Raw genomic sequence first — 26,592 nt, forward strand, 5'->3', positions numbered from 1 at the left:
TCGGTTCAGCGGTGTAGTCTTAAAGAGGTAAGTAACAGACAGACACCGCTATAATATTAATATACTAGCTTCTGCCCACGACGTCGTCTGCATAGAGTTAGTATATCCATATACATACCAATTCCAGCCTCATTTTCACCCTCTTAACGGACGATTTTCGAGATGAAAACTCTATATATTTTCCCGGAACTCTTAAATATCTCTATGTGAAATTTCATCTAAATCAGTTGCGCAGTTCAAGCGTGAAGATGTAAGAGACAGACAGACAAAGTTACTTTCCCATTTAAGCATAATATTAGTATTAATATGAATTCACAGACCTCAACTATTACTAGCACATAAGACAATCAGGTCACCACACAAAAGCGTCCCGTCCAAATACTGTATGTACTGTTGTCAGTACTCCGGTAAATTATAAAACAAATCAAAAATATAGCTTTGGGAATATACATGGGCTATTATAAATATAGTACGTATAAAAAAAATCACATAAAAAATAACAAAACAATTGTACTTATATTGTACTGTATTAAATATATTATTACTGCTATGATAGAATGAACACAAAGTTTATATTTTTCCAGTTAATCTCTTCTAGTACCGCCACACCCCAATGCCGAGAAAACTATTACATCATTGTCCCACCACATTCCGATTTTATTTCTCTCGGCGAAAGCTCTTGTATCAACAAAATATACGACAATGTAAATGTTTCGCTGCGACTTTCCGAAACTCTTTGTTTTTAGGCAAATAGAGGAACAAGACGGATTTGAATGTAATAAAAGCACTTTCAGTAACTCAGAGTGTTTTGGTTAAAATAGGTATTCAACACTCGAAAACTACATTTAACAAATGAACTAAACCTTAACGACCGCAAAGGACATCGTCGATTTTGTTAAGCACTTACGCCTGAAGCAAACTGGAGCGTATTTGATTGAAACAAACCTCTAATTAATCGTCATAATCTCTAGATTACGATAGTGAAAACAGTCACGAAATACTAGAATGTTGAGAAATCCTGGAATTAAAGCATGAACCTCAACTAGGGTGCGGAATGTTAGGGTCGGCAACGCGCATGTAACTCCTTTGGAGTTGCAGGCGTACTAAGGTACGGAGACTGCTTACCATCAGGCGGGCCGTATGGTTATTGCCATCGACGTAGCATAAGAAAATGAACCTGACAAGAAAAACTTAAAATATCCTTATTAATTAAGCTACACTGTAAAATAAGCTCTTTTTTTAAAGGAAAATAGACAAATTCTGGCATGAAAATAAAACTGGAATCATGTTCTCATAAAGTAATATTTTAATCATGTTCGTAGTTATTGTGTTTTCTAAGGAGAATGAACAGATTGCTAACTGACTACTTATTTGTAACACTTCTTTCAACAAAATAAACCTGTACTTCGGGTTGGTGTTTCTTGCAAATATATGACAAATTGGAAAAGGTTGGCTGCATTTCGTAGTTTTTTATTAGAAAAAGGTAAGCATTTGAACACAATCTCATCTGATAAAAGTATAAAAAACATGCATGAAGCTGTATAAAAGGAGCATGATATTTGTCTTATTTTGAATACATTTTAATCTCCAAACTTTGAACTAAAATGCAAAGTCAAGTAACTATTTTGTAATTCAAACGTAGGTATATATCGAAAAAACACTTATGTCGGCTATGACTAATGCTATTCACTTTGACAATTCTTGTCAAATCATAACACACACTTATTTACCCACCATAATGTTTAGTGCAAAGAGAATATAATTCTTTAGTGATTAAACATCATGGTTTAGGTGAAATTCAGCCTTATGTCAATCTTATAAAGACGCTGATGACAGCAACGCTTTTGTTGTTGTATCTGTACTAATCTTATACCTTTGAACTATCAATTGTTGTATATTTATATATATATATATATATATATATATATATATATATTTCGGGGATCTCGGAAACGGATCTAACGATTTCGATGAATTTTTCTATATGGAGATTTTCGGGGGCGAAATCTCGATCTAGCTAGATCTTATCTCAGGGAAAACGCGCATTTCTGATTTTTTATATGTTTTCCGAGCAAAGCTCGGTTTCCCAGATATTAACTATCGTAACCTATGTATACTTATGTATTCAATAAAAATATTTAATAACGAAAAAAAACTATATATTTAATGTCTATATACCTAATTCCTGTTTCAACGTCACTCCATTATCCCATATTACGTTTGTTTCCGTATTAAAATGCGTATGCATTTTATATAATAGTTTTTTGCGATGGGCCCAAAACCAACGATCTCCTGTAAGTTATGCAGTGAAAGAGACCATAAGAAAAAAACATAAAGAAAATTGTACTCTGAAGTTAAATAACTGTTTTAACGCATTACGAGTTCACTAATGGCTACCTAGTCATGTGAACGATTTAAAATAGTATTTCAAACAAGATTCCAAATTCCAAATTCCAAATTATTTATTTGTTAAACATAGGTATGTACAACAGTAGGTCTTAAATTTATAATAAAGTATCACTATGCTACGCCACATGGCATACAAATAGCTACAGAGGACATGTAGCACGCATTTACAAACTAAATCTATGGTGAATAATGAAGACATGACATACAATATAACACTACATATTAAAGGGTAATAAAATTTCCTGAGTCTGACAAAAAATCTTGTATTGAGTAGTACGCTTTAGTTATTAAGAAATCATACAACATTTTTTTAAATTTCTTTAAATCATTAATTTTTAAAATCTCTTTTGGCAGTTTATTGTAAATTCTTGGTGCCATTCCAAAAAAGCTTTTTGCTAGTAATGCTGTTTTACATGACCTAGAGTTTATTTTATATTGTTGGCGATAACTATTGAAATAGGAGAACTGGTTAGGGTTATACTTAATGTATAATGCGACTTCGTATATATAAAGACAGGGAAGGGTGAGAATATTTAACTTAATGAAGTAGGGTTTACATGATTCTGTGTTTTGTATACCACATACTGATCGTAAGCATTTTTTTTGAGCTCTAAATACTAATTCTCTATCAGTACCATTACCCCAAAATATAACCCCGTACCTCAAAGTTGATGTAACGTGAGCGTTATAAGAGATTAAAACAGTCGACTGATTTACTACTTTTCGTAAATTATGCAAGGCAAATGAATATTTGTTTAACTTTTTACAAACGTTATCTATATGGTTGTTCCAACTTAAAGTACGATCTAAACTTAGCCCTAAAAAAGTTGTTGCATCCGTCTCCTCAATGTCTTGGTCTTTGTATGTAATTTTTAAATCAGAAATAAGTTCTTTTCGCTGTTTAAAGGTCATTATTTTGGTTTTATTTAAATTGATAGATAGATTATTTTTCTGTAGCCAATCAATTATTAGTTCTATTGTTTTGTTGACGTGTGGTTCAAATGATGATGGGTTTTCGCTAGTAAAAATCACTGTACTATCATCTGCAAATAGAACTATCTTATCTGTGATTGCTTCTGGCAGATCATTAATGTAGATTAAAAAGAGGAGCGGGCCTAAGACACTTCCTTGGGGGACGCCAGAATTTATTTGTTTTAAGTCTGAAGAAAACGTGACTTCTTTCTTAGACTTAACACAAATTCGAGTTATCTGTGTGACTTGCTCTCGATTCATCAAGTAGGATTGTAGTAGATTGTAGGTATTTCCGCGGATACCATAATTATATAGTTTTGATAATAAGATTTTATGATCTACAAAATCAAAAGCTTTTGTTAAATCCATATACAATGCTGTAACAGGCACTTTTTTATCTAACTGTGTCGTAATTGTATTGAGTAGATCATAAATGGCCATATTTATGGATTTATTTTTGCGGAAACCTTTTTGCTCGTCAGCAAAAAGGTTATGTGTTTCAAAAAAGCTACTTAAATTGAGATAGATTACTTTTTCTATTATCTTGGAGAAAATAGGAATCAATGCCACTGGTCTGTAATTATTTATATCTTGTTTGTCTCCTTTTTTATACATAGGTCGAACGATGGTCGTTTTTAATTTGTCCGGAAATATTCCATGTTCGATACACATGTTAATAATATAACTAAGCGGTGTTGCAATAATTTCTGAAACTGTTTTAATTATTTTTGTGCTTATCCCGTCGTTTCCTGTACTATTGGTGTTTTTCAGAGAGTTGATAATTATTCTTATGTCATCTGGATTTGTTGGCTTCATAAAAATCGAATTAATAGAAGTGTACGTCAATGTCGTGTTACTTATGGTAGTTGAATCAACACCTATTGTATTGAGATGAACATAGTGGTTATTGAATGCCTGTGCTATATCTTTAGGGTCAGTTATAATTTTTCCATTCAAGTTGATTTCTGAAATGTTATCTTTTATGTGTTTCATTTTTGAACTATTTATAATATTCCAAGTGGCTTTAGACTTATTTGATGAATTTTTTATATAGAAATTATTTTGAGATTTTTTTGTGAGCAACATTATTTTTTTAAGTTTTTTAGAGTAGTGTTTAAATTCATTTTTATTGTCAGTGGTTGGCTGGTGTCTACTTTTCCATAATAATTCTCTTTTCTTTTTACAGCATTTCCGTATGCCACGGGTGATCCATTTTGGATTAGTCGAGGAAGATATTTTGCATTTTAGAAAGGGAAAACATAAGTCGTAAAAGAGTGAAAATTGTTCGTTAAAATAATTAAAGGCTTCATTTGGGTCATGAGACATGTAAACTTCATTAAAGTTAAGGACATTTAAGCATTCCGTAAACTTAACAATATTCTCTTTGCTCATATCCCTTTTGGGACTAAACCAATGTGACAGCAGACACGTTGGTTTTACCGGACATTTTATTAGTTGGGCCGTGTGGTCTGAAAGGGCAAGTTCTATGACCTGTGCTTTCCCTCCACGAACGTTGTGTATGATATTGTCAATACAGGTATTGCTTTGTAGTCTTGTAGGCTTCGTTATACCGAAACGAAGGTTGTAACCAGATATAAGATCAATAAAATCAATTGAGTGTTTCGTCCGCTTTAAAGTATCAATATTGAAATCACCGCAAATTATGATTTTTTTCTTATTATCAGAAATGCGGCTAAGTATATTACCTAATTTGCTCAAAAAAATGTCTACATCAGAAGCGTTGTATGTAGGAATTCTATATATACAAATAACGATTACGTTGCTTTCTGTAAGCTCGATCGCAGAACATTCAAATAAGCGTGAAACCGAAGTGTCTGAAATATCGGTGAGCACTTTGTATTTATGTATATTTCTGACCAATATACAAGAACCACCATTTCTACTATTTCTAGAGTTATATGCTGCCAGTACATAATTGTCTATAGTTAGTTGGTTTTCATCTCCTTGTTTCATATTATGCTCAGTGATACAGATTACATCAATTGGCTGTTTAGATATAGATAACTCATGCAAATTTACAGATAGTGCGTTAGCTTTATTAATTAGACCGTTAATGTTCTGATGAAGTACATGTATATGTTTATACACGAAAAAAAGTATTATGGTCACATTGAACACAAATGTTACTATTATGGTACTTATCCGCTGTTGGTGTACTAGTCGGTACGTTGTTCACGTTGTCCGTAGATGCTGGTATCGCTGGCGTGCTGAACTGTTGTTTGTCACGGGGAAAATGTGTCGACATATTATCCTCTGGTGAGCCCATATTTACAGGAGATTGTTTAATTTCCTCGACCATTCTTTCAATATTTTTGAGTATGCATTCCATTCCCATATCTGTGATCTTGCCTGAGCGGAATGAGAACATGTTTAACGATAGTTCAAAATTTGAATCTAAGAAGTATGCATAATTATTTTCTTGGATGTCTTGATTTAAGAGTGTATTAAATAACTCAATTCTATAATTATATATTGGAGCACCACAAATGTAAGTAGGTGTGCAGACTATTACATTCGTATGAGTTATTTTTTCTAATGCAAGCTTTACTTTTTGCACTAGTGCTGACTGATCATATTCTTGAGATATCTTAAAATCTTCTTCTCCAATTATTAAAATGAAGTAGTCTTGTAATGTGTACCCTTGAAGATGATCGTACACGTTAGCTACGAGTTCTTTAATTCCACCGCCAGGAGTTGTAATATGTAAGCACTGATATGTATGAAATATATTTAGCATGCTATTCAAGATTTTCCTACTTTTCCTGCTACTGATGGAACTAATGACGCATATTCGGTTTTTTGTGCTTTCTTTGTTCTTGGTTGTGTGTTGATTTTTATTCTCGGGTGTGCTGTAGTCTGTCTGTTCTATAGTACGATATTTATTAATATCGGGCGCAGTCTGGTTTGCCAAGTCATCACATTTTTTCATTGTTTGTGGTTGTGGTACATGCTGCAATGCTTTCTGTTTTATTTTTCTATGTTTTGGTTTGCTTATAGTGGGCGACAGTTGGTATTCTAGTTCATTCTGAATTTTATTCGGTGAGCCAGTTTCTATTTCTAATGAGTTCGGACACGGTGAGTCGATTCTGCCTTTTGAGCTTTGTTGTGGTGGCATTTGACGCTTGTTACAATGGCTTTCAGTCATATTTTGAATTTTCAAACGTTGCTCTTCTAATACCTTTTTTAAGGCTATAGACTCAGAGTTTAGCCTGTCTATCTCTGTGTTGGCATTGGTCAACTGTGTAATTAAATTCGTGACTTGGTGTTTTAATTCGGTCACTATAACACTTTCCGTCATAGATATATTAGGTAGGCTACGGTATGTATCATCGCCCAAAGTGGTATTCGGGCTGTCTAGAGAGTGCTCTGAAGTAATAACTCTTCTTACTGACGGGGATAGCTGTCTAGATTCCATTTTTATCGTATGAACCAGCGATTCTTGCAACCTTATTTTACTGGGGCCAGCTATGTTGTTAAGAGTAGACTTTAGTTGTGACAATTGCGATGCGTTATGACAAATGGAACATTTCCAATTTATTTTGTTCTCTTTTGTCATTAACTGATATCTTTTAAAAGTTACATTAGTATTCAGTATATCGTAGGTTTTATGACATGATGAGCACTTTAAGTAATCGTGCGACTGAATTTTCTTTGGATTCATTTTACCTTAAAATATGCAGATTTACTCGTAACTCAATATTTCTTCTTGGTAAAATTATTACGGTTATTTGCTGTTTACTTTACCTCTTAAGTAAGAAATAGTACCAAGAGCGCTCTCTGTTGCATTCATTTGCATAACTTGTATCTCTGTGTCTAATGGTATTTTCTGTGTCCCTCTAGTAGAGGTAATGATAACACTGCCGGATTAAGCGTTAAGCAAATGTAAAATAATAGTCTGTCTGTAATAGTGTCAAAATGCATTAAAATTATAATTACACTATACTTATAAACAATGCTGTCCACCTATATAGTACTATTTACAATTATTCACAAAGTTTTGGGTAAAAGTCATTGACCCTTGTAGGTAGCGTCCATTCGGCAGCAGTTATTTAATTTGAATTTTTTCGATATTTACACTAATTCTGTGTATAAATCCTTGTTTATGTAAGTAAGTGAAGAAGGAGGAAATATTAAATTACACCCTAGTGAACCATATTTTAAAAGAGAAGTTCCTTAAGGGGTCATTACGTGGTCCTGTAAAATCGTTCAGAGCGTAATTAGTTCGCCATTTGCTTAATATATTGGCACTCCTGCTACCCGACTCGCTTCAATGCCAATGCAAACGAAAAGCAAAAAAAGTAAAGTCTATTTAGAAAAATGTGCTCGTAATCATTAGAGCCAGAGCTGTTTGAGTTCCTTTTCACAAGTGCATTTTATTTCTGAATTTTAATTTAATCAGAATCATAATTTAAATGTTTGTTATCATAACAGAAAAGAAAGAAACTACATTGAATCAATGAGGATTGTTAACTTTTCCATTCGCGTTTCACCTTTAAGGAGATATATCAATCAGTTAGATTGAGTTCATTTCATTAGAATTAGTACCGTGTTTTCTATCACCATGCAGTATACTTGTATTGGTTCTGAAACAATTATGTACTGAAATTCAATGTTTTTTGTTATCTAACACAAATTTTATCTAAAGCGCACTGACTGCTGAAAGATTTTTAACTTATCCCTTTTGTGTAATCTAAACTTTAGTAATAACATGAAGTAGGTCGGCAATGTAGTAGCACTTAATTCCTACTTTATGGATTGTAGGAGTCATAAAAACCTCCAATTAGGTCGCCATTAAGTTAATATAATGCCATCGAAAAAATTCAAGTTTCATTCTTAACGTAACATTGGGGCAATCCGATAAAACTTAAGTAGGTGGACTCAATTCTCATGAAAAAGTATTATTCCTTGCTTATGGATCGTTTATTTCTGGCATTGTGCATAGATTCTAATGGTTGAAGCGAACAATGCCGTTTTGGTACTAATACCTATCAAACGCGGCATGTGAATGTAAACCACTTATGCAAAAGCCTATACAAATTACATGCCACAACTCGAGTGTCGTTGGTGGCCAGGGCTTTAGCAGCCTTCGATCACCCGTCAGCGCATAACCAAATTAGAGCAATTTAAGTCAGGAAATTGGAAGTGCTATCGGTCGTTCGATGCACCGCCGTTGCAACGGGGTGCGCCTCTACCGCCACTGGCATTTCAGACATCCACCGTTTCAGCAACGGTGGCTAATATCTGAACAATGCACGAATCTGGACAGACAGATCCGAACGGACCCGAAGATAAACGACAACCGTGGCGCGTTGTAACAACTGATTGATATACGGTTTGCGATAATATCGTACCTAAATAGCTATAGAAGTAGGCTACAGCTAAGCCGAATTCCGGGCTCGCTTCAGTTACAGTTCGAGTGCTGTTGACAGTAAGCGATGTTTAGTTAGTGTTGTGAGCGATAAGAGACGAATAGGGATCCAGTTACATTTGTTTGTTTTGATAAAGCTATCTGCTGAATCCGTTTAAATTTTTCCCGGCAGCTGTTTTTTTAAAGTGCTAGTCTGTAAATGAAAGCGGAATCGCTGGGATGACATTGAATTTGATTTTAGAATGCGTAAAAAATGTATATGAATGAACGACTTACCGTTACCGACTTAAAATTATTACCGACCCTTATGCACAAACATTTTACTGACGTCTCTGTTTCTTTTATTACTAAACGGTACGTAGATATTGAAGATTAAGTAGGAAGGTATCAAATATCCTAAGTACCATATTCCTAAAGACAGAAGATCGAAAATCTAAATGTCTAATGTACAAAATTCGTAAAATGCATGTCCTACGGTTAATCAACCTATTTTCTAAATGTCTAAAGTTCAATATTGGTAATGTACGATAATACTAACGACTTTTTTCCTACGTCCAGTTGACCTAGGTTTAAAATGTATCGGGCGCGATGCATGATCAACGCGCCCACTGAGGTGGAGGGGTGATATATATTTTCCCCCACGTGTCGAGTCCGAGTCCGGACGGCCGCTGGCGAGGTTGCGGAAGAGTACTTCGGCGTTCCTGGGACCTCGCCCTATAGCACTGAGGCGGCAACAGAGGGGTTTTAGTGGGTAAACCATGGGTCTCATCAGCCTATACGGGAGTCCCACATAACCATCCCAGGCCCGTCTCCGCGTCCGGGTGGTATGCGAAACGCATTTCCCCTCTAAAAAAAAAAAGGTTTAAAATGTATAAATTGCGAATGTAAAAGTGTAGTAGTAGTAAAACTCTTTATTGTACAAAAATGAAAATAATACAGGAAACAAAACACACATCATTAGTACAAAGGCAAACTTGTCCCTTTAAGGGATCTCTTCCAGAAACGTAACTCGTAACATTCTTCGGAATTGCAACGTACGAAACTAATTATTTTATTTAATATCACGAATATTAGATTAGGTTCGTTTGGTAGCTTCAGATGCTCGAAGGAGAAACCGCCCAGAAATGGAAGCGGGGCTCCGTCTAGTTGAGTTGTGAAGAAAAAGTTTTTTTTTTTCTATTTATCTAAAGTTTTTGAAAAGAAACAGTGCAGTGGGACTATGGTTAAAATAAATTACCTGTAGACCCCTGTTTAGAACGGTGGGACAGCGGATAAAAAAAATACGCGCGGACCCACTGTAGTACAAAGCAGTGGGACCACGCTTAGTACGCGGGTAGGTTAGATACGTTAGATAGCTTCAAATGCCCGAAGGACAAATCGCCCAGAAATAGGAACCCCGAGTAGCGGGGCTTCGTCGACTCAGGGTAAGAATAAAATGTTTTCGGAAACATTGCGTTTCAATGAACTGTCATTAGGCTTTTTATACGAAGCTATTTTGATCACTAAACATATTGACTTTCGACGTATTGTCACTAGGTTTTTTGAACGTAGCCATTTTGAGCACTAGACATATTGACTTTCAAAGTATTGTTGTTAAACAATTTGTACAAAGGAATATTGATTTTCGAAAATGAGATCGGTCGATTGAAAGTGTATATGGACATGGATCTTTAGGAATTTCGTACATTCAACATTTTGATTTTCGATATTCTGTATTCTCATTTATAATTTTGTAAATTCGTTATTTATTGTATTCAATTTTACAGTAACTTTTTAAGGCCGTATGTAGGTATTGAGAAAATGTAATTACCAATAAAGGATTAGACTAAGGCAACTAAACCATTTAACGGATCTCTCCCAGTAAATATTTGTGTAAACAAAAGTATAAATTGACATAAAGTAGACTTTAACTACAACATTATATAGCACAAAGTGAAATACACAACAGAACCTAAAAACATATAGTAGGTATGTGTCTAGATACGTTTAAAAAAATCCTCCCGGGGAAATAGGAATGATATAACTTAACTAATGCAGGTATGTTTTTTAGTAAATATAAATGTTTATCATTTCTAGCATTCACGTATATTAAATTTAACATTATACGTCACGTTGTAAGGCAAATATTACGGGCTTTATGAAATGTCAAAGCGGGTCGCCGTTGTTATAAATATTCATTATTATTTTTGATGAGCCGATATTTTCGCTGCATGTAAGTTTGTTACGTCATGAATATGGGTATCGAGCTGATAATAATCTGTTTGATGCGGAAAATTCCGCAAGCGGACCGGAACAGTTCGATTCAAGGAAGGGCATTGCGCGGTTGTAGCTAATCTGAATGAATATGTATAGAATTTGTATCCGTGTAGTTTTTTATGAAGTTTTTGACATTTATTTTAATTGTGTGATCAATATCAAAACATATTTTATTTACAATAACAGTATATATTTTTGATATATACAGTGGTGTTATTGTAACTAGCTTAAATCTAAAATAGCCCCTAAATGTATTTTATTTACAATTAAACTTTTTAGACACCAACATTACAATATCGATACATTACACTCATAGCAAACAAAAAAAAAACAACACATACTGGTTCTCTGAGATACCTATGCTAGTAGTTAATTGGTGATATAACTTCATCAACATATTTGATCATAGATATCTTGTTTTCGCACCTGAAACATTTCAAGTTAGTTCACAAAACTGAAAAGCACAAAGCAACTCGCACAAACACCTGGTACGCCATTTGCAACTGTGTACGGAATTCCGGCATGCAGTTGCAGTCAAGAGAACATGTCGATAGCCCATACAAAGTTAAGGAGCATAAGTTAAGATAATAACGAGTAATCGTGCAAGTTGGAGCGCGAGGCAACACACTTGCGTACGAGCTCAGAGCGAGCCGGTCAGAGTTTGGACTCGCTCGACGGCTAAAACAATGGCGAATCAAGCATGCAACGGAACTTTCTCAAAGACACCCTCTTGTGCGTGCGACGCTTAGCGAACGCTCGGTCGCTAACTTTATATTGGTTAGGAAACTTCATCGTTTGCTGAGCTTAGAACCAGTAACATGAAACGCCAGATTTGCAAGAAAGCACATTTTGTTAATTATCACCAAAGTCGAGAGATAACTCTGCTTAATTATGATATTTAGGAAATGCGCTTGGACATAGCATATGATATAATTAAATGTAACAGAAAGAAAGAATAACCCTTTAATCTCGCGTGGCTAAATATAATCATAATACAAACGGATTCTCGAAAAAACAGTTACGGAGAAAGTATATTTTTATTTAACCCTCGCAACCAAAATTGTTAAGAATAAAGTTGTCCGCTTAGCATTAAATAAGATCGTTTTAGCGAAGTAGATAGACAGATAAAGACGGCATACATTCTCATGAGAACAGAAAAAATAAAATGTAAGCAATCTGCGGCAAACTTGTGAGGGCTAAGAGTCTGTCGAGATTGGCAGACGCGAAGACTCGGGAAGCAATGACGCAAGCGACACGGGGTGCGCTTCAAGATGACACCTACACCCGACCCCTGGGGTAAACATCACAAACAACAAACTCGGCTAGATAACACTTAATCGTCACAGTCTGCAGAGATTACACCGGTCGTTCGGCTAATTAATTTTTAAGCATCCCGGAGCCGGTAACCGACATTCGAGTTCAAAATAAATTCAAACGTTTAAGTTCTGCTTGAATGCATGAAACAATTATATTGAAATTTAAAAAAAAAAACGAGTAAACTTTAATTAACCGCGCGTTAGCGAAGGTCTTCGTTTCAGCTTGGGCAAAAATGTTGTCATATGGCCGGATGTTCTCATGCGCAAGCTATTTTTTGTAAGTTGTTACCTTAATATGTATATAAGTTATATGCAGTTTATTAAATCTTACATATAAATCATTAATTTATAATAATTTAATTAATAATAATGAATTAATTTTGTGACGTGTAATATTTCATTACAATTTAATTATGACTATGTTTGTGTTTTTTCAACCGATACTCGTGAATTATTTGAGCAGGTTCAGATACATAGAATTTTTCTCTCTTTTTGTTGTTTGGCAAATTGGCATAAAAGGCTTAAGCGCCAGCAGGGTCAACGAGGTTTAAGTATATTTAATCTTTACATTTTTTAAAGCTTATCGCGAGGTCTACAGCTCACAGAGCCACTTGTATAGAAAGCTATTTATTTTATGCGGAACACAATATATACCTACAGGAATGTGACGCATGTTGTAACAAGGGCAAACTATTTAATTTTGTTAGCAAAACAACTTAAAGTAAACTGTAATTAAGACGATCCTTTTCATAAGTGTAACAATTTACCCGAAATTAATTTATGAGACGGGGTTAGGGCGCGCGTACGTTATTAAATTACACAAATTTTAATTCCTCCAACGTTTTTCTTACACATACCCGTGCTTTCTAACGGCTTACAAAAAAGCCACATGAAAAGCTACTCATAATTAGCCTACATAATTAAAGCAATTACAGAACCCTAAGGCGGTTATCACACCGCCGTCGCATGTCGTTGCGAAATGCGAGGCGACGAATTCGTGTGCGGCGATCACGGTACGATGGTACGGTTTTCTCCGTGTCTTCGTCCGAAGCTGCGATGCGCGATGAACAGCGTTTATGAACAAAAATCCGTACGGTGCTATGAAGCTAGATGTGACATACCCTGCGGCGCACACCGCATCACCGTCCGAAAGGACGAATCGTGCGTTTTGCACCTCGCACGGAGAGACAGAGCCAATGCGTTTTTGCATACAAATCGAAATTCTACAGTACAAAGTTAAAAATTAAAATCACTCCGAAATGCAGTACAAAGCAGTGTGATAACCAACCAAAGTTTATTATTATTATATATATTAACATAAGTTATAAGTAGATAATATTAGACAGGTGCCATTAAAATCAACCAAGGGAATATATTTCTGTCCTATCAGTATGTATCAAAGATTCCTTGATTATATAAATGTGATACCTACAAAAGTTCGTGGCTAGAATTTGACAGTTTATATAGATGGCGTTATACGGCTCCTACATTACCTATGCGGTAAAAAATTTACGCTTTAAAACTCAGTTACATACTACAAAACATGGAATCATACCGACAGAGTCATTTGCTTTAGGTGGCAAACTAAAGGACGCAATTCTTTTGCATATCTCTTCTACAACCGACCGACCGGTTTGACGACCGGTTTGGCCTAGTGGGTAGTGACCCTGCCTATGAAGCTGATGGTCCCGGGTTCAAATCCTGGTAAGGGCATTTATTCGTGTGATGAGCCATGGTATGGATATTTGTTTCTGAGTCATGGGTGTTTTCTATGTATTTAAGTATTTATAAATATTTATATATTATTCGTTGTCTACTTAGACGTAACGACTACTTAACGGTGGGAGGGTACTTACCCTCAACACAAGCCTTATTGAGCTTACTGTGGGACTTAGTCAATTTGTGTAATAATGTCCTATAATATTAAATATTATATAAAATAAATATAGAATAAATAAATTTTATTTATTCTACAATCAACAACTCTGATATTTATGTAAAGAATATTCCTTTTTATTGTAATAGTACTGAAACCGTCTTTGGACCACAGCTGTGCCGATTAAACCGAAGACACGTTATCTCCATAACTCTTTAGCTTAACTCCTTAGTTCCACTTAAAAGTTCCAAATGGAGTAAATTTTATAGAAGGATGATGTCAAGGGAATATCTCTAAAAGCGACCGATAGTAAGCGTGCGATAACGAACACTATTGAAGGGAATGAAAGTTGCACCGACCGATCGGGCCATAAATACTACTAATACTTGAAAGGGCACTGCCGAGCAGCTTTCGTCAGAAAATTCTCCATTATCTGAAGGAAATCGTTACCGGGGTTGAACCTCGCCCACCCTTCGGTCCCGACCCAACGTGCTCCTTTCATTTACGGCGGCGTTGCGTGCACGCGTGCCCGCGGCCTTTGCTTCAGGTGGGCGTAGTCATTGTGTTCGGTATTTAAGGGGCTCATTTGATATTCTGAGACAGTTTGCATTCGGAAAGCTCGCACGTGGGGTGGGCCGGGGCCGTATCGAGACATCGGAGCCACGGAGCACGCACACATCACCAATAGTGTCGGGAGCTGGCCGCACCGGGCCGGCTCTCGGTGCCGCACGTGCCGCGTCGTGCCGCCGCCGGCACGCCACCTCGCCTCGTATCGTAGCTGGGTCCCACGCACACGCACGCACCTAGATTGCGCCGAGCTACTGAGCTCATTGCGCAATGTTTATCCACAAATACACTAATGAAGGCACCTACAAAAGCGACTGGATTGTTAATTAAACTTGCTCAAAATGTGACACCCTTACGAAATGATGCCGAGTTGGGAGCACAGTGCACGGCTTGAATGTTATTGAATTAATTTGTAATCAGAATTCTCCGTGTGCGTTCTTGGATGTAATAATGGTATTAATTTATTTAGCAGCGTTGGAAGTACCATTTAGGTTTGTTATGTAACGTTTTGTGTAAGCGTTGGTTTTGAAACTAAACACAGCATGTCAAGGTCGACCTTACTTACAATTGACCTTAAAAGTCATATTTTTCCCCGACCAAAACATAAAAGCAGTATTATCTAGAATACTTTCTTAACAATTTGCAGAAGCCGGTTTATTAAAAAGCTACCTGTTAAATAAGTACACATCAGCCGGTTTTCCTTCCTCCCGTTTAATTAGATTAATTGCGGTTACACAATATTTCATAGACGCAGAAAGTAATTCAAAAGACCCCATCATTAGGCCTCCGACTAAAAGGAATAACCATTCCCTTAATCATTATTCTTAAAAGTCTTCATTAAATTCCTTTTATTTCTCTCAGGATATTTCCTTCGCTCGGCATCAATCACATTTACTTCGAAAAACTCGTTGGCTCGTTATTCTAAACTCTCATAATAGGTAATGAAGGTCTTGATCGGCTAGCGCGGGCGACTGGCAGGCACCGATTACTTTGAGAACCGGCACAATGACTCCCCGGCTGTAGCCAATGTTGAATTCTGAAAAGTCCTTTAGTCTGCATCCACGATGGATACGGGGCTAATTACGACGAAACTTTTGTAGATAGACACCTGCGCTGTGCGGCCGCCAGACAAAGACCAACTTATCGCAGACTTCCAGGCAGGCAGGCGCGGCCAAGGCGTTAATCGAATATTTACTTTAATGTCAAATACCAAGGGTCGGTTTTGCCCATAACCGGGCTGCTTTAGCCCCGACCGATGGTGTTAAGACGGCGGCCTTATTCAATGTCGATCTAAGACAATAATGAAACAAAGCAAATTGTTCTTAGATCGGTATCGTGGCATTGGTATTGATGAAAACATGAACAATAATATGAAAATGCATGTGTATATTACCCTTTTGACATGTAAAATTTGTAATTTTATCAAAAAATTAATATGAATATGATAGTTTTGCCAGAACTGTCATAACAACAATTTAAAATGATTGCAGCGGTTTAATTTTCAGTTTGTGCATATTTTACCCAGTATTTCATTCATCATATACATATTCAATATTAACAAATTTTATTGGGTATCCAAAAAAACTACACGATACGCGAATGTTTTATTCTGATTTGTTTATCTTCGGAACCGAAGTAAGCGAGCATGAAATAGTCATAACACAGTTTGCGACTTTGACAGACACGCCTAATTCGAGGGTAACGTGTTTAATATTATGTGCACGAAATGATTTAGCCGCGGCCAAAATTAGGGTTGGCTAATAACAACTGAGACATGACAGTGCGAATTCAGTACACTTTTCCAAAAAGTTCGGTGTAAATTAAATTTCGCGAGTGAAGTTGGTATAAGTTCGCGCTGTCGACGCTGACATGTCTCACGCAACATGTCAGCATTCCTGCGTCTTGCTAACAAATATGAGATACAGAAATATATCAAACGCTTAAACTATATAAATGTCGTCTTTCTTGCAATAAGTTGGCGGTACTCGCCACCGAAAAATAGGAATCACTATCAAACATTGCAAACTAAATGCAACAAACTACTAGTAGTAGTAGTAGTAGTGTAAACTGAACTAAACATTCATATACAGAGGCGCGGGCAATTAAAAAAAAGTGATTAAAACTGACGATTTTTACACACTATATTGTTTAAGTAAAAAGTCACTTAATCGCTATTAATTAAATTTAAAAACTACCTCGGACGTTTCGACGACCGCTTTTTCCCCGTGGTTTCGGAGAAGACTGGCTAAAGTAGACATCTACAACTAGCTGCGCGAGTTTTTTATCAACTTGCACTAGGGCTGTCACTCGGATGACACACAACATTCGCAATGTTTGGTTTTTCGACCAGCGGCATAAAAGCGTCTTGAATGAAATTGCTATGTATTTTGATTTTAATGGCTACCCGAACTTTTTTTATTGTAGCAAGGACGATCCATATAAAGGATCCGGCGGGTTATGCATGCAGTAAATAATGCTTAAAAACGCAGACCTGTTCACTTGACGAGGTTTGACAGCTGTGACATGTTTCTTAACTCACCATACTGCCAAACCGCACCATAGCAGAAAGAGTCAAGGAACATGTCGCAGCTGTCAAAAATCGATAAGTGAAAGGGTCTGCCGTTGCTGAGCAGACCAATCAGAAGAGTCTTTTGCGAGAACACAGCTACAATGCCGTGATCAAAACGCCGGAGATAAAATTATACGCGGTTACGCCGTGTTTACGTACCTTTCACTGCTTGTCGCTTACATATCCCGTAGATAACATTCATATACTAGATATACCTACTTTAAATTTAAAAACCTACTCACTGAACTAGGACATATAGGAAAAAAAAATACTTACCGGGCCAAACTGTTCGAAGTAATTCTTTACGTCTTCCAGCGTTGTGGGTGCTGATAAGCCACCTACGAAGATTTTCTTTGTCCTGGTCACCATCTGAAACAAAACATTTATATTCTTTAAAAATATGTATCATAAGTATATCTGGAGTAATCATCAGTACCCCTAGTGTAAATATTTTCGACAGCGAAACGTGACGTACGCGTTTGCGTTAAGTGTCATTTTTTATGAGATTTTTGACTTTCCAAAACGTCCCGCTTGGCGCGCTGTTCAAAAACCCATACAAAATGAGACTTAACGCAAACGCGTACGTCACGTTTCGCTATCGACTAAATTTACACTAGGGGTACAGGTACTGTAAAACGGGGTGAGTTTATAAAAAATAAGCTGATTTCAATTATTCACTAAAGCAGAATATTTCGCCAGATTAAGTAAAAAACAAGAAAGAAATCGAGCGAAATATGCGATATTAATAGATTATATTTTTGTAGGCGTCCCCGAATTTAAATGCATTATTTTACAGCTATGCATGTTTAAGTTCAGTAGTTACTTTTTTCTGTTCGTAATGACAGTTAATTGTCATATATAACAAAATCATAAAGATAATGATGGGTTAGTCCCGTCGTCTGGTCGCCATCTTCATTAAAGCTCGGTATGTTTGAGGATTGCAAAGTTTCAAGACTTTGCACTGTAACAAGCGGACGGACTTGAATCTTGACCTTTATAAAATTGCAGTATATTTTTATTTTTTATTTGGCTAGGGTTTCTTGTGAAGTGTAGTATCATGTAATAAAACTAAATCAAGAAAGACATTCTTATGTTAAATAAGATTCATTCAGCGTCACTACAAAAAATAAAACATACATCTCATTGCTACACCAATGAAATTTGTCGTAATTAATTATCAGCCTTATATATTTTTTGCAAAATATAAAAAAATTCTCAGGAACTCGTAAAGGTATCAAGCTGGAATTTATATCAAATACTCACATCTACTGTCCCTAGGAGCTGTGAAAAAATCAAACTTCTAAGCCAACGCAATCAAAAGATACAGCCGTTTATGCCGCAAATTTTCGACACTCGCAAGGGAATCAAAACCTACAGGGCACTTGCCGTGAACTCAGAATCTTGAAATTTGGTACGAAGCAACGTCTTATAGCACAAATAAAAGAAAAATTGCGAAAACCGTAAATTTTTAGTAACATCATATAATAATATATACCTACAGGTTTGTACGGAACCCTCGGTGCGCGAGTCCGATTCGCAATTGGCCGGTTTTTTTCTAAGTTAACTGCCGCTCACTGGTTGCTACACGCTTGCTATAGTTTTATCCCTATTTAACTAAAAACTTGTTTTTACAGTGAAAAATATAATGCTGTATGATTACGGTATTTTTATTAATAATGATTGTTCCGGGTATTTATTTATGCACAGCTATTTTACTGATTTACAGTTTAAATGGCTTTAAGATTGTATAATGTATAATATATGCAAGAATAAAAGCGTAGACGTTTATAGCGGATTTCATTATAACGTCAATATCGTTGGCTCGTGTCGTCAAAGGACGAACCTGTTTCTTCTTGAATATTTATGCCGGTAATAACGAGCAAAAAAACCGACTAGCTAACAATGGGGATTTTAGGTATTCGGTGCCGGTGATAGAGCCCGTAGTGGAAAAAAAAAACAAAACTGCACAGAAGCCAATTAATTTTACGAAACTTACAAAAAGCCCGTTATTATTATTTATGAATATTTAATTCAACTTGTAACATTGTCATATTTAAATTAAAGTTCTATGCTTCGGTAATGCTTTGTGAATATGTTCTCTTGTGTTCTATTTATTTCCACTTATATCGGAATTCGAAAATTTTAAATTAAGTTTCTTTATTTTAAATTACTATCCCTTTTAATACTTTTGCATGATATATTAGTCTGTAGGTAATGATGTTGCTTTGACTACTGATGTACTGACTAGTATTCCCGAAAACAAATGTTGTAAATTGTGACAAACCATCAGCATTTACGATTGAACGAATTCGCACTAGATCTATGTAAATATGGTAACATTAGAAACTAGACTTAATTAACAGGCGACTGTTAATTGCACTCTACAAGATGTATTAGGGACATGCAATACGCGGGAAAGTTATTTAAATACCAATTGTAGGCAATTTTATGAATAAAAGTGTTCTTATTTGTAAATTAAGAGGTGTGATAAATATACTTGTACGGAACTCCTACATGAACACTTTGTTTCAGTAATTATAATTTAAAACCTTCCGCCAGAGATTTTGTCCGCATCGAAGTTGTTAAAAACTCAATTTTTAATCTCTCGGGGTGGAATTAAAAAAGACGTTTCTTATTTTTTCTAAAACATTATATACCTATATTAATTTCAAGCTTCTCTTACTTTTAACGGTTTTGGCAATGCGATGTCTGCCAGTAAATATATAATGGAACTGTTTTATACTGGCTGTAGGTAAGGTAGGCAAAAATAGTGCAAATCCGTGTTCCGACTAAGAAAAAGTAGAAAAAAAAATATTTTCGACGGAAAAAAATTTTGGCCTTTGTACGAAGGGCTCCATAGAAAAAAATATTTTTTCGCGTCAAAAATTTTTCCTTCCATGGTTTCCTAATCAAAACACGATACTTAATATGCTATTAATTGGATCCCCACTATTTTTGTTACACCTTGTATATTTAGATACTTATTTAGGATATATTGTATCACTCAGTCAAGTATTGTGTACAAATACTCATTTACACTATGGTATTATGTAGGCACCTAAGTAATTTTTAAAAGTATCTACGGGTAAGTTTTTAATCTGCGGAAGTAGTTGTGGCTTTAAATTCCCGAAGCCAGCATTGACGCGTCATCTAACCGGTAAAGTCATTAAGCCAAACAAGAATTCTATTCTATTCTATTCTTCTAACCCATAGCGTACTATACCTCAATGCCCCTGGCTAGCTGTCAGTGTGATGTTTTTCCAACGTAACTGCCTCAAACTCAATTCTTATTTGCATAATATACCACATCTTTATATTGTGATTAAATGGCAGTCCTATATTAAATATTAGAAGCTGCGTGATATGAATTGAAAAAAAAAGTCCTTGAAATTTACAATAAATTATATTTACTATATATTTTTAGCGTTCTTATGATTCCATGTTCCAATATTTTAATGTCGGTATATGATAGCACTAAAACTTTGGTGATAAGATATAATAGCTGTGCAGAAACTGAATATAACTAGATTCGGAAACGTAATGTAACTAATATAAGTAAGTGAGGCGCTTGGAGTTCTGTGACGATCCCAAACGAAATCACACTCAAATATAAATGACAAGAAAGTTCCCCCACCCGGTCCGCTACGTGTCCAAGTGGCGGGAACCTCCCTAGCATCCCCGTCTCTCCCGTAAATCTCGAGTGTGACAACATATCCTGCTTCCCCCGTGTCGATTTCTGTATAAACCATCGATTTTAATTTTTGTGAAACGAACCTACTTCAGTTCAACTTCAATAGTGGCACGTAAATCTACAGATATTTGTATTTAGCCCATCGAGCATACATCAAATTTGTTTAAACTAAATTTCAACAGCATACTGTTTTAAAAAATGATATATCTTACTTCGTTAAAGCATTAACATTTGCATTTTAACACTGATGTAAATGATTTGTCTCAAGAAAAATTGTTTTGCAGGATATAACTCAATCAAAACATATCAGGAAGGATTAAATCATCCCACTGTAATCTCTCGGATGAGATCGATGTGATATTCAAAATAAATAAACCAATGGACGATAATATCGCACGTGGGACATCGATAACTGGTCCGATCTTGAATGGATCACGTATCGCTTCATTCATTCGTTCAATCGATATTTGCGATTTTAATCATCGATATAGTAGCTGTTACATTAAGGGTAATTAATAGAATACATATTTGATGGCACGGAACTGTTCATTAACATCAACAAGTATCACTAAAATTACTTAAAAACAATACTCTCACTGACAAAAAGCTTAACCAAACGTTAGCCGCAAAGAGTCAAAATGCAACTTTATTTTTCCGCTACACCGTAAATTGGGTTAAATATTAATAAAACAATAAATAAAAATATGATAAAGCGGCATTTATTAGTGGGATTGTAAAGGGCGGCCCCGCGGGGGCGAGTGTCAGGTTTACCGGCGGCCGTCAGCCGAAACTGTTGGCAATTACCTTAAATGTGGACAACGCAGTTTACTCCACTGGGAAAATTATTATTCACCGCATATCCAATTTTTGGCCTACCCTAAATTGGGTCGCAACCTGTGATTGCCTGACGTAATGCCCGACTTGTGTCTACAAACCTGGTTCCTTAAGTAAACTTACTTCATTGCTGGTTAGGTAATTAAATGATTATTTTTATTTCCCACAATTAAAACAAAAGCGATGATTAAAACGGTTTCTAGAATTAGTCCACTTTCTAGCGTCATAATTAAAATTTTTCAAACATGTACGGCAGATACAAGAGCGCCGCTTGGCCAAACGACATTATCCACCCCCTCGTTAACAGGAGTCGGTCACCGCAGTCGTTTCGTTGTGAAAAATACAACAATTTAATTTAGTCTAACTTGACCGGAGGCGGCAGCAAACACCGAACGGTAGTAGCACGACAAAAACATACACACATCAATTACAACACGACCACCCGAGCCACGCCACGAGCGTCCCTCGCGACCGCGGGATCGCAAGCGCGTCCGCGTGTCCACGTTCGCACGACATTCGTTCGCAATATCCTGGCTATTTTCAAATAATTCAGGATTGAAGTCCAAACTTATTAGTACACGCCGGGAAAGTTGTAAAAAATAGTGCCATCAAATATGTATTCTTGTCACAGCGCAATGCGTCATTTAATTTGAATAATAATTCCAATTTCAGTTGCCAGTTGTAAAATAATATTAATTTGACATATTGAAATTAAATTAGCATAATATTGAACCTATTTGTCATTTAAATTCAATTCAAATTGTACCTATTCTTGGTACCTGAATACAGGCCCACAAGTATGTATTGGCTGAACATTGTCGGTTGTATGCATAAATTACTGCCGCTCTTCTGTTATTCATCGCTTGCTATTCATTCATAATTTTAGAGCTTCTCTCTAGCCAGTGGGTGTAACAACGATGTGATTAAGAACATGTATTGCATCCTTTATTATTATACTTGTCGTAACAGATATAAATGTATCAATTATAAATATGTGACTACTGTAACTACCCGAAATTACACATATGACTGTTACAATGACCTGAAATCATGCTGAATGGAACTCTCTGACTGTAAGTGTGATGTAAGAATGATTGCGTGATAACGTATTTGTGCACCCATCTAATTGAACTACAGTAGCAGATATAGTGCCAATATATGCCTCATTAAAACTGAACATTCATTGTATATCAAATTTGTTGAATTAGTATTATACCAATACATTCTGATACGTGGGTATTTAAATTACAATATCATTTCTAAATTCGGATATTATTCACCTGGAAACGCGTACAGACTCTAACTCAATTCATAATGTGCCGTGCACGCTGTGTCGGTGAAATTTTTATGTTTCCACCTGTATCCCCCAACGCTCTGCATCTAAAGGTATGCACCCAACGTCAGCACTCACGCTATTACTTTGAATGTAAAACCATTTTAAACTGTGAAGGTTATTTGATTAATTTATTTTTACGATGCTTTTTGAAATTATACTCTGTAAACCTTACGAGTATATAGTGATTACATACATGAATGCTAATTTAATACATTTGTTTGTATGACTTTATATTTTCTACAATAAGGATAATCACATATTTTTATGATATGACAATACCCGGGCTCGGTTAGGAGAGTATTAATTAGTTTCCATCAAGAAACAATTTTGCAATCACCCGTCGCCACACAAAGGTCGCTCCAACGCTGACGTTGCGTTTTATTTGTATGTTTGCTCCCGGCTTCTGGTTTGCCTATCTATTCTTTGTCTTCCTGAATAAATGCATGCTTTGAGCTGTATGTTTTTCATTATTACAAGATTTGACCTTTCTGAAATACAAGTTTTTTGTTATGGATATAAGCTACTACAGGTATTATATATGTATTAATTACTTATATATTTTACTGAGCGCGCGCTGTGAGTGAGCGCTGGTGGCCTAGCGATAAGATCGTGCGACTTGGAATCCGGAGGTCGCGGGTTCAAACCCCGGCTCGTACCAATGAGTTATTCGGAACTTATGTACGAAATATCATTCGATATTTACCAGTCGCTTTTCGGTGAAGGAAAATATCGTGAGAAAACCGGACTAATCCCAACAAGGCCAAATTTATCCCCTGGGGTGGAAGGTCAGATGGCAGTCGCTTTCATAAAACCAGTGCCTACGCCAAATCTTGGGATTAGTTGTCAAGCGAACTCCAGGCTCCCATGAGCCGTAGCATAATGCCGGGACAACGCGAAGAAGAAGAAGAAGATATTTTACTGAAACGAAGCACATTCCAGTAAGAAACTACGGCACGTACTCGAAATAAAACTTGTACCTATTAACATTTTCCTAAGTCCGGCTTAAATATATTTTAAAGAATACATCACAATTTCCGACGTTTGTGTTATATAGCAATATATTCACAATATTATGTAAGTCGAGGAACACATTTACCCTGAACGCAGTGAGCATTCCACATAGATAGCAGATGATCCCGTCTCGTCGTGTCGCACACCTTATCTGGTTCACAGCTCATTAGGTCCGCACGGAGCGGCTGCGAGCAGACCTGTGCCATTTGTAACAATACAAGGACCGCACGGATGGCAAATGGTGATTCCCAGGGCTTACGGTGCCAGTCTCGTTACTTCAGTCGCAGTCTCCCTCCATGCGACGTGAAATAACTACTCGGCTAAGGCGTGCGACATCAACCGACGCAAGACACTAACCGCGTACGTTCTAAATGGTAGACATTAACAAAACGTTATTGCTTCTCGGCTTCACTACCACTTGCACAGTATTAATCTCTATCTCGTTCTGATGCTCACTATCTGACACTTTGTAGACTAGTTAATTCCTAGAATAGCTAGACTTGGCTCAGGCACGTATTGTTATTCGAAGGTGAGGCGATTTAGTATAGATAATCGTGACTGTGAAGTTGATATTAATGCAAGTGTTTGTCTGTAAAGTACCCTTATTTGCGTGTATATAACTATAACTCCCGAAAAGATTACGAGTACACCTATATTTTTTTTTAATACTTATATAGTTATTATCAGAAGCTGAGAATAAAATATACTAAGGGGTTATTACGTTTTCTTTCAATATCTGAGAAAGCAAGCCCAAACAAGTTAATACGAAAGAAAAAGCGAATGCATGTAAATGAGCAAACTTCTTAGAATTACGTCGTGAGTTGAATAAATAATGACTGATCGATGGGTTGATAAGCCCATTATTTTAAGATTCTATGCAACAGTAGAAATCTGAAGTTTAGATAGGTACAAACTTCATGTTTCATCTGAAGCTTAGATATTGTATCAGGTACTCTTACTTTTTGGGTCTGACACTCGTAGTTACGCAAAGTCTTCACACCGATGTCAAAAAGGACTACTTCAAGTTTGTGTGTGTAATCTAGGTACGCTTTAGTATTTTTAATATTTCACTGCAAATATCTACCTATTTAGATAGGAAAATGCTATTGTATTTATATACCAGCTCTTTTGATAGAAGTACACACTCATACACGCGGGTTACAAAACAAAAGGCACATTTCAGCCGTCTAAAACCGTCATCGAAACCCATTCAAACGCATTGAAATGACTCCATTTCCGCGAATGTTTGGCGTTTATCGTAGTAGGTGTGCATGTACTCGCCTTGCTTTTTGCCTTCTCGCCCAATGAGTGGATGAAAGCGAGACGTCAAGCCGCATTGCCGCTTACTCCCCCATCTGTGCTAAATGCAAAAACCTACGCTCATGCTAACCCTAACCTATTGTTTAGACTCGCTCAGAATGTTTTATTTCGAATATGCAGACAGGAACGCTGAATATAATATCGACACGAGAATCAAAAACCGACATAACTGCGCTAGGTTTCTGTAATTTGACGCAGTACTACATAGTGAATTATGTCTGATTGAGTTTCAAATAAATGAATCAAATAAACATTCAATGGTAGACTAATTCGAGATACCTCTTGTGAATCTGAATTACATACCAGGTGCGTGGTAATGTTTGAACACGCAAAGCAGAAACAGAGATGGGTTTTAGCAATTTATGAAGAACTCTGTTGTAATAACAGCGCTGAAGATTTTCGGCTTTTGTTATAAATGAATTCTTGAATATGGTTCATGAGAAGTTTCTAAGTACCTAAGTAAGTAAATTATAACGTAAAGATTTCATCTCCATTACGAGTACAAGTGAAGGAAATGAGTTATTTCAAGTTTATTTTTGCTACGCATAATCAAATAAAACTTGATTTTATGTTTCGAGTCAAATTATAAGCGGAGGGGAGAGTGAAATAAAAAAGTGAATAATGAATGCAGAGGCCAAAACCGGGACCGCGCGACCGGAGCAATTATTTTGTTTCGAGTGCCATCAACACGGTACGTTCTTTCAAATTTTCATACATTAAGCAAATGTCGAGAATTTGCAACAAGGTCCTAATTGTACTGAGCCTCTCCAGCTTCACATTAATACACAAGTAAGCCAGGAGATCACGGGTTCAGTTCTTAAATCACATTAATTTTCAGAATTTTTGCATACAAATGATATTAGAGTCTACTGACCGATACACAAATCAGAAAATGTATTGATGTTTGACCGCGTATAAGTGTGACCGACTGAACCATTTATTGTTCAAAGCAATACTGTGGTTGTAAAATAGTTGTACAATTTTTAGCAAAGTTGCGGTTTCAACATTAATATCAAACAGTAGCAATATTACTGTTTACTCGCTCA

At 36.2% G+C, this 26,592-nt stretch overlaps 1 protein-coding gene across 5 annotated transcripts in view; it reads right to left on the reverse strand.

The window, feature by feature from the left end:
* Positions 1–26,592, reverse strand: part of LOC133521255 (RNA-binding protein Musashi homolog Rbp6) — a 669,256-nt gene that overhangs the window by 228,235 nt on the left and 414,429 nt on the right. For all 5 annotated transcript variants that reach the window (XM_061856115.1, XM_061856113.1, XM_061856114.1 and 2 more), the window contains exon 6: positions 17,631–17,723. In XM_061856115.1, the coding sequence (XP_061712099.1) occupies positions 17,631–17,723 (93 nt within the window). The remainder of the gene's footprint in view (positions 1–17,630; positions 17,724–26,592) is intronic.

Source organism: Cydia pomonella, chromosome 9 (assembly GCF_033807575.1).
Source record: "Cydia pomonella isolate Wapato2018A chromosome 9, ilCydPomo1, whole genome shotgun sequence".
Taxonomy (NCBI): Eukaryota; Metazoa; Arthropoda; class Insecta; order Lepidoptera; family Tortricidae; genus Cydia; species Cydia pomonella.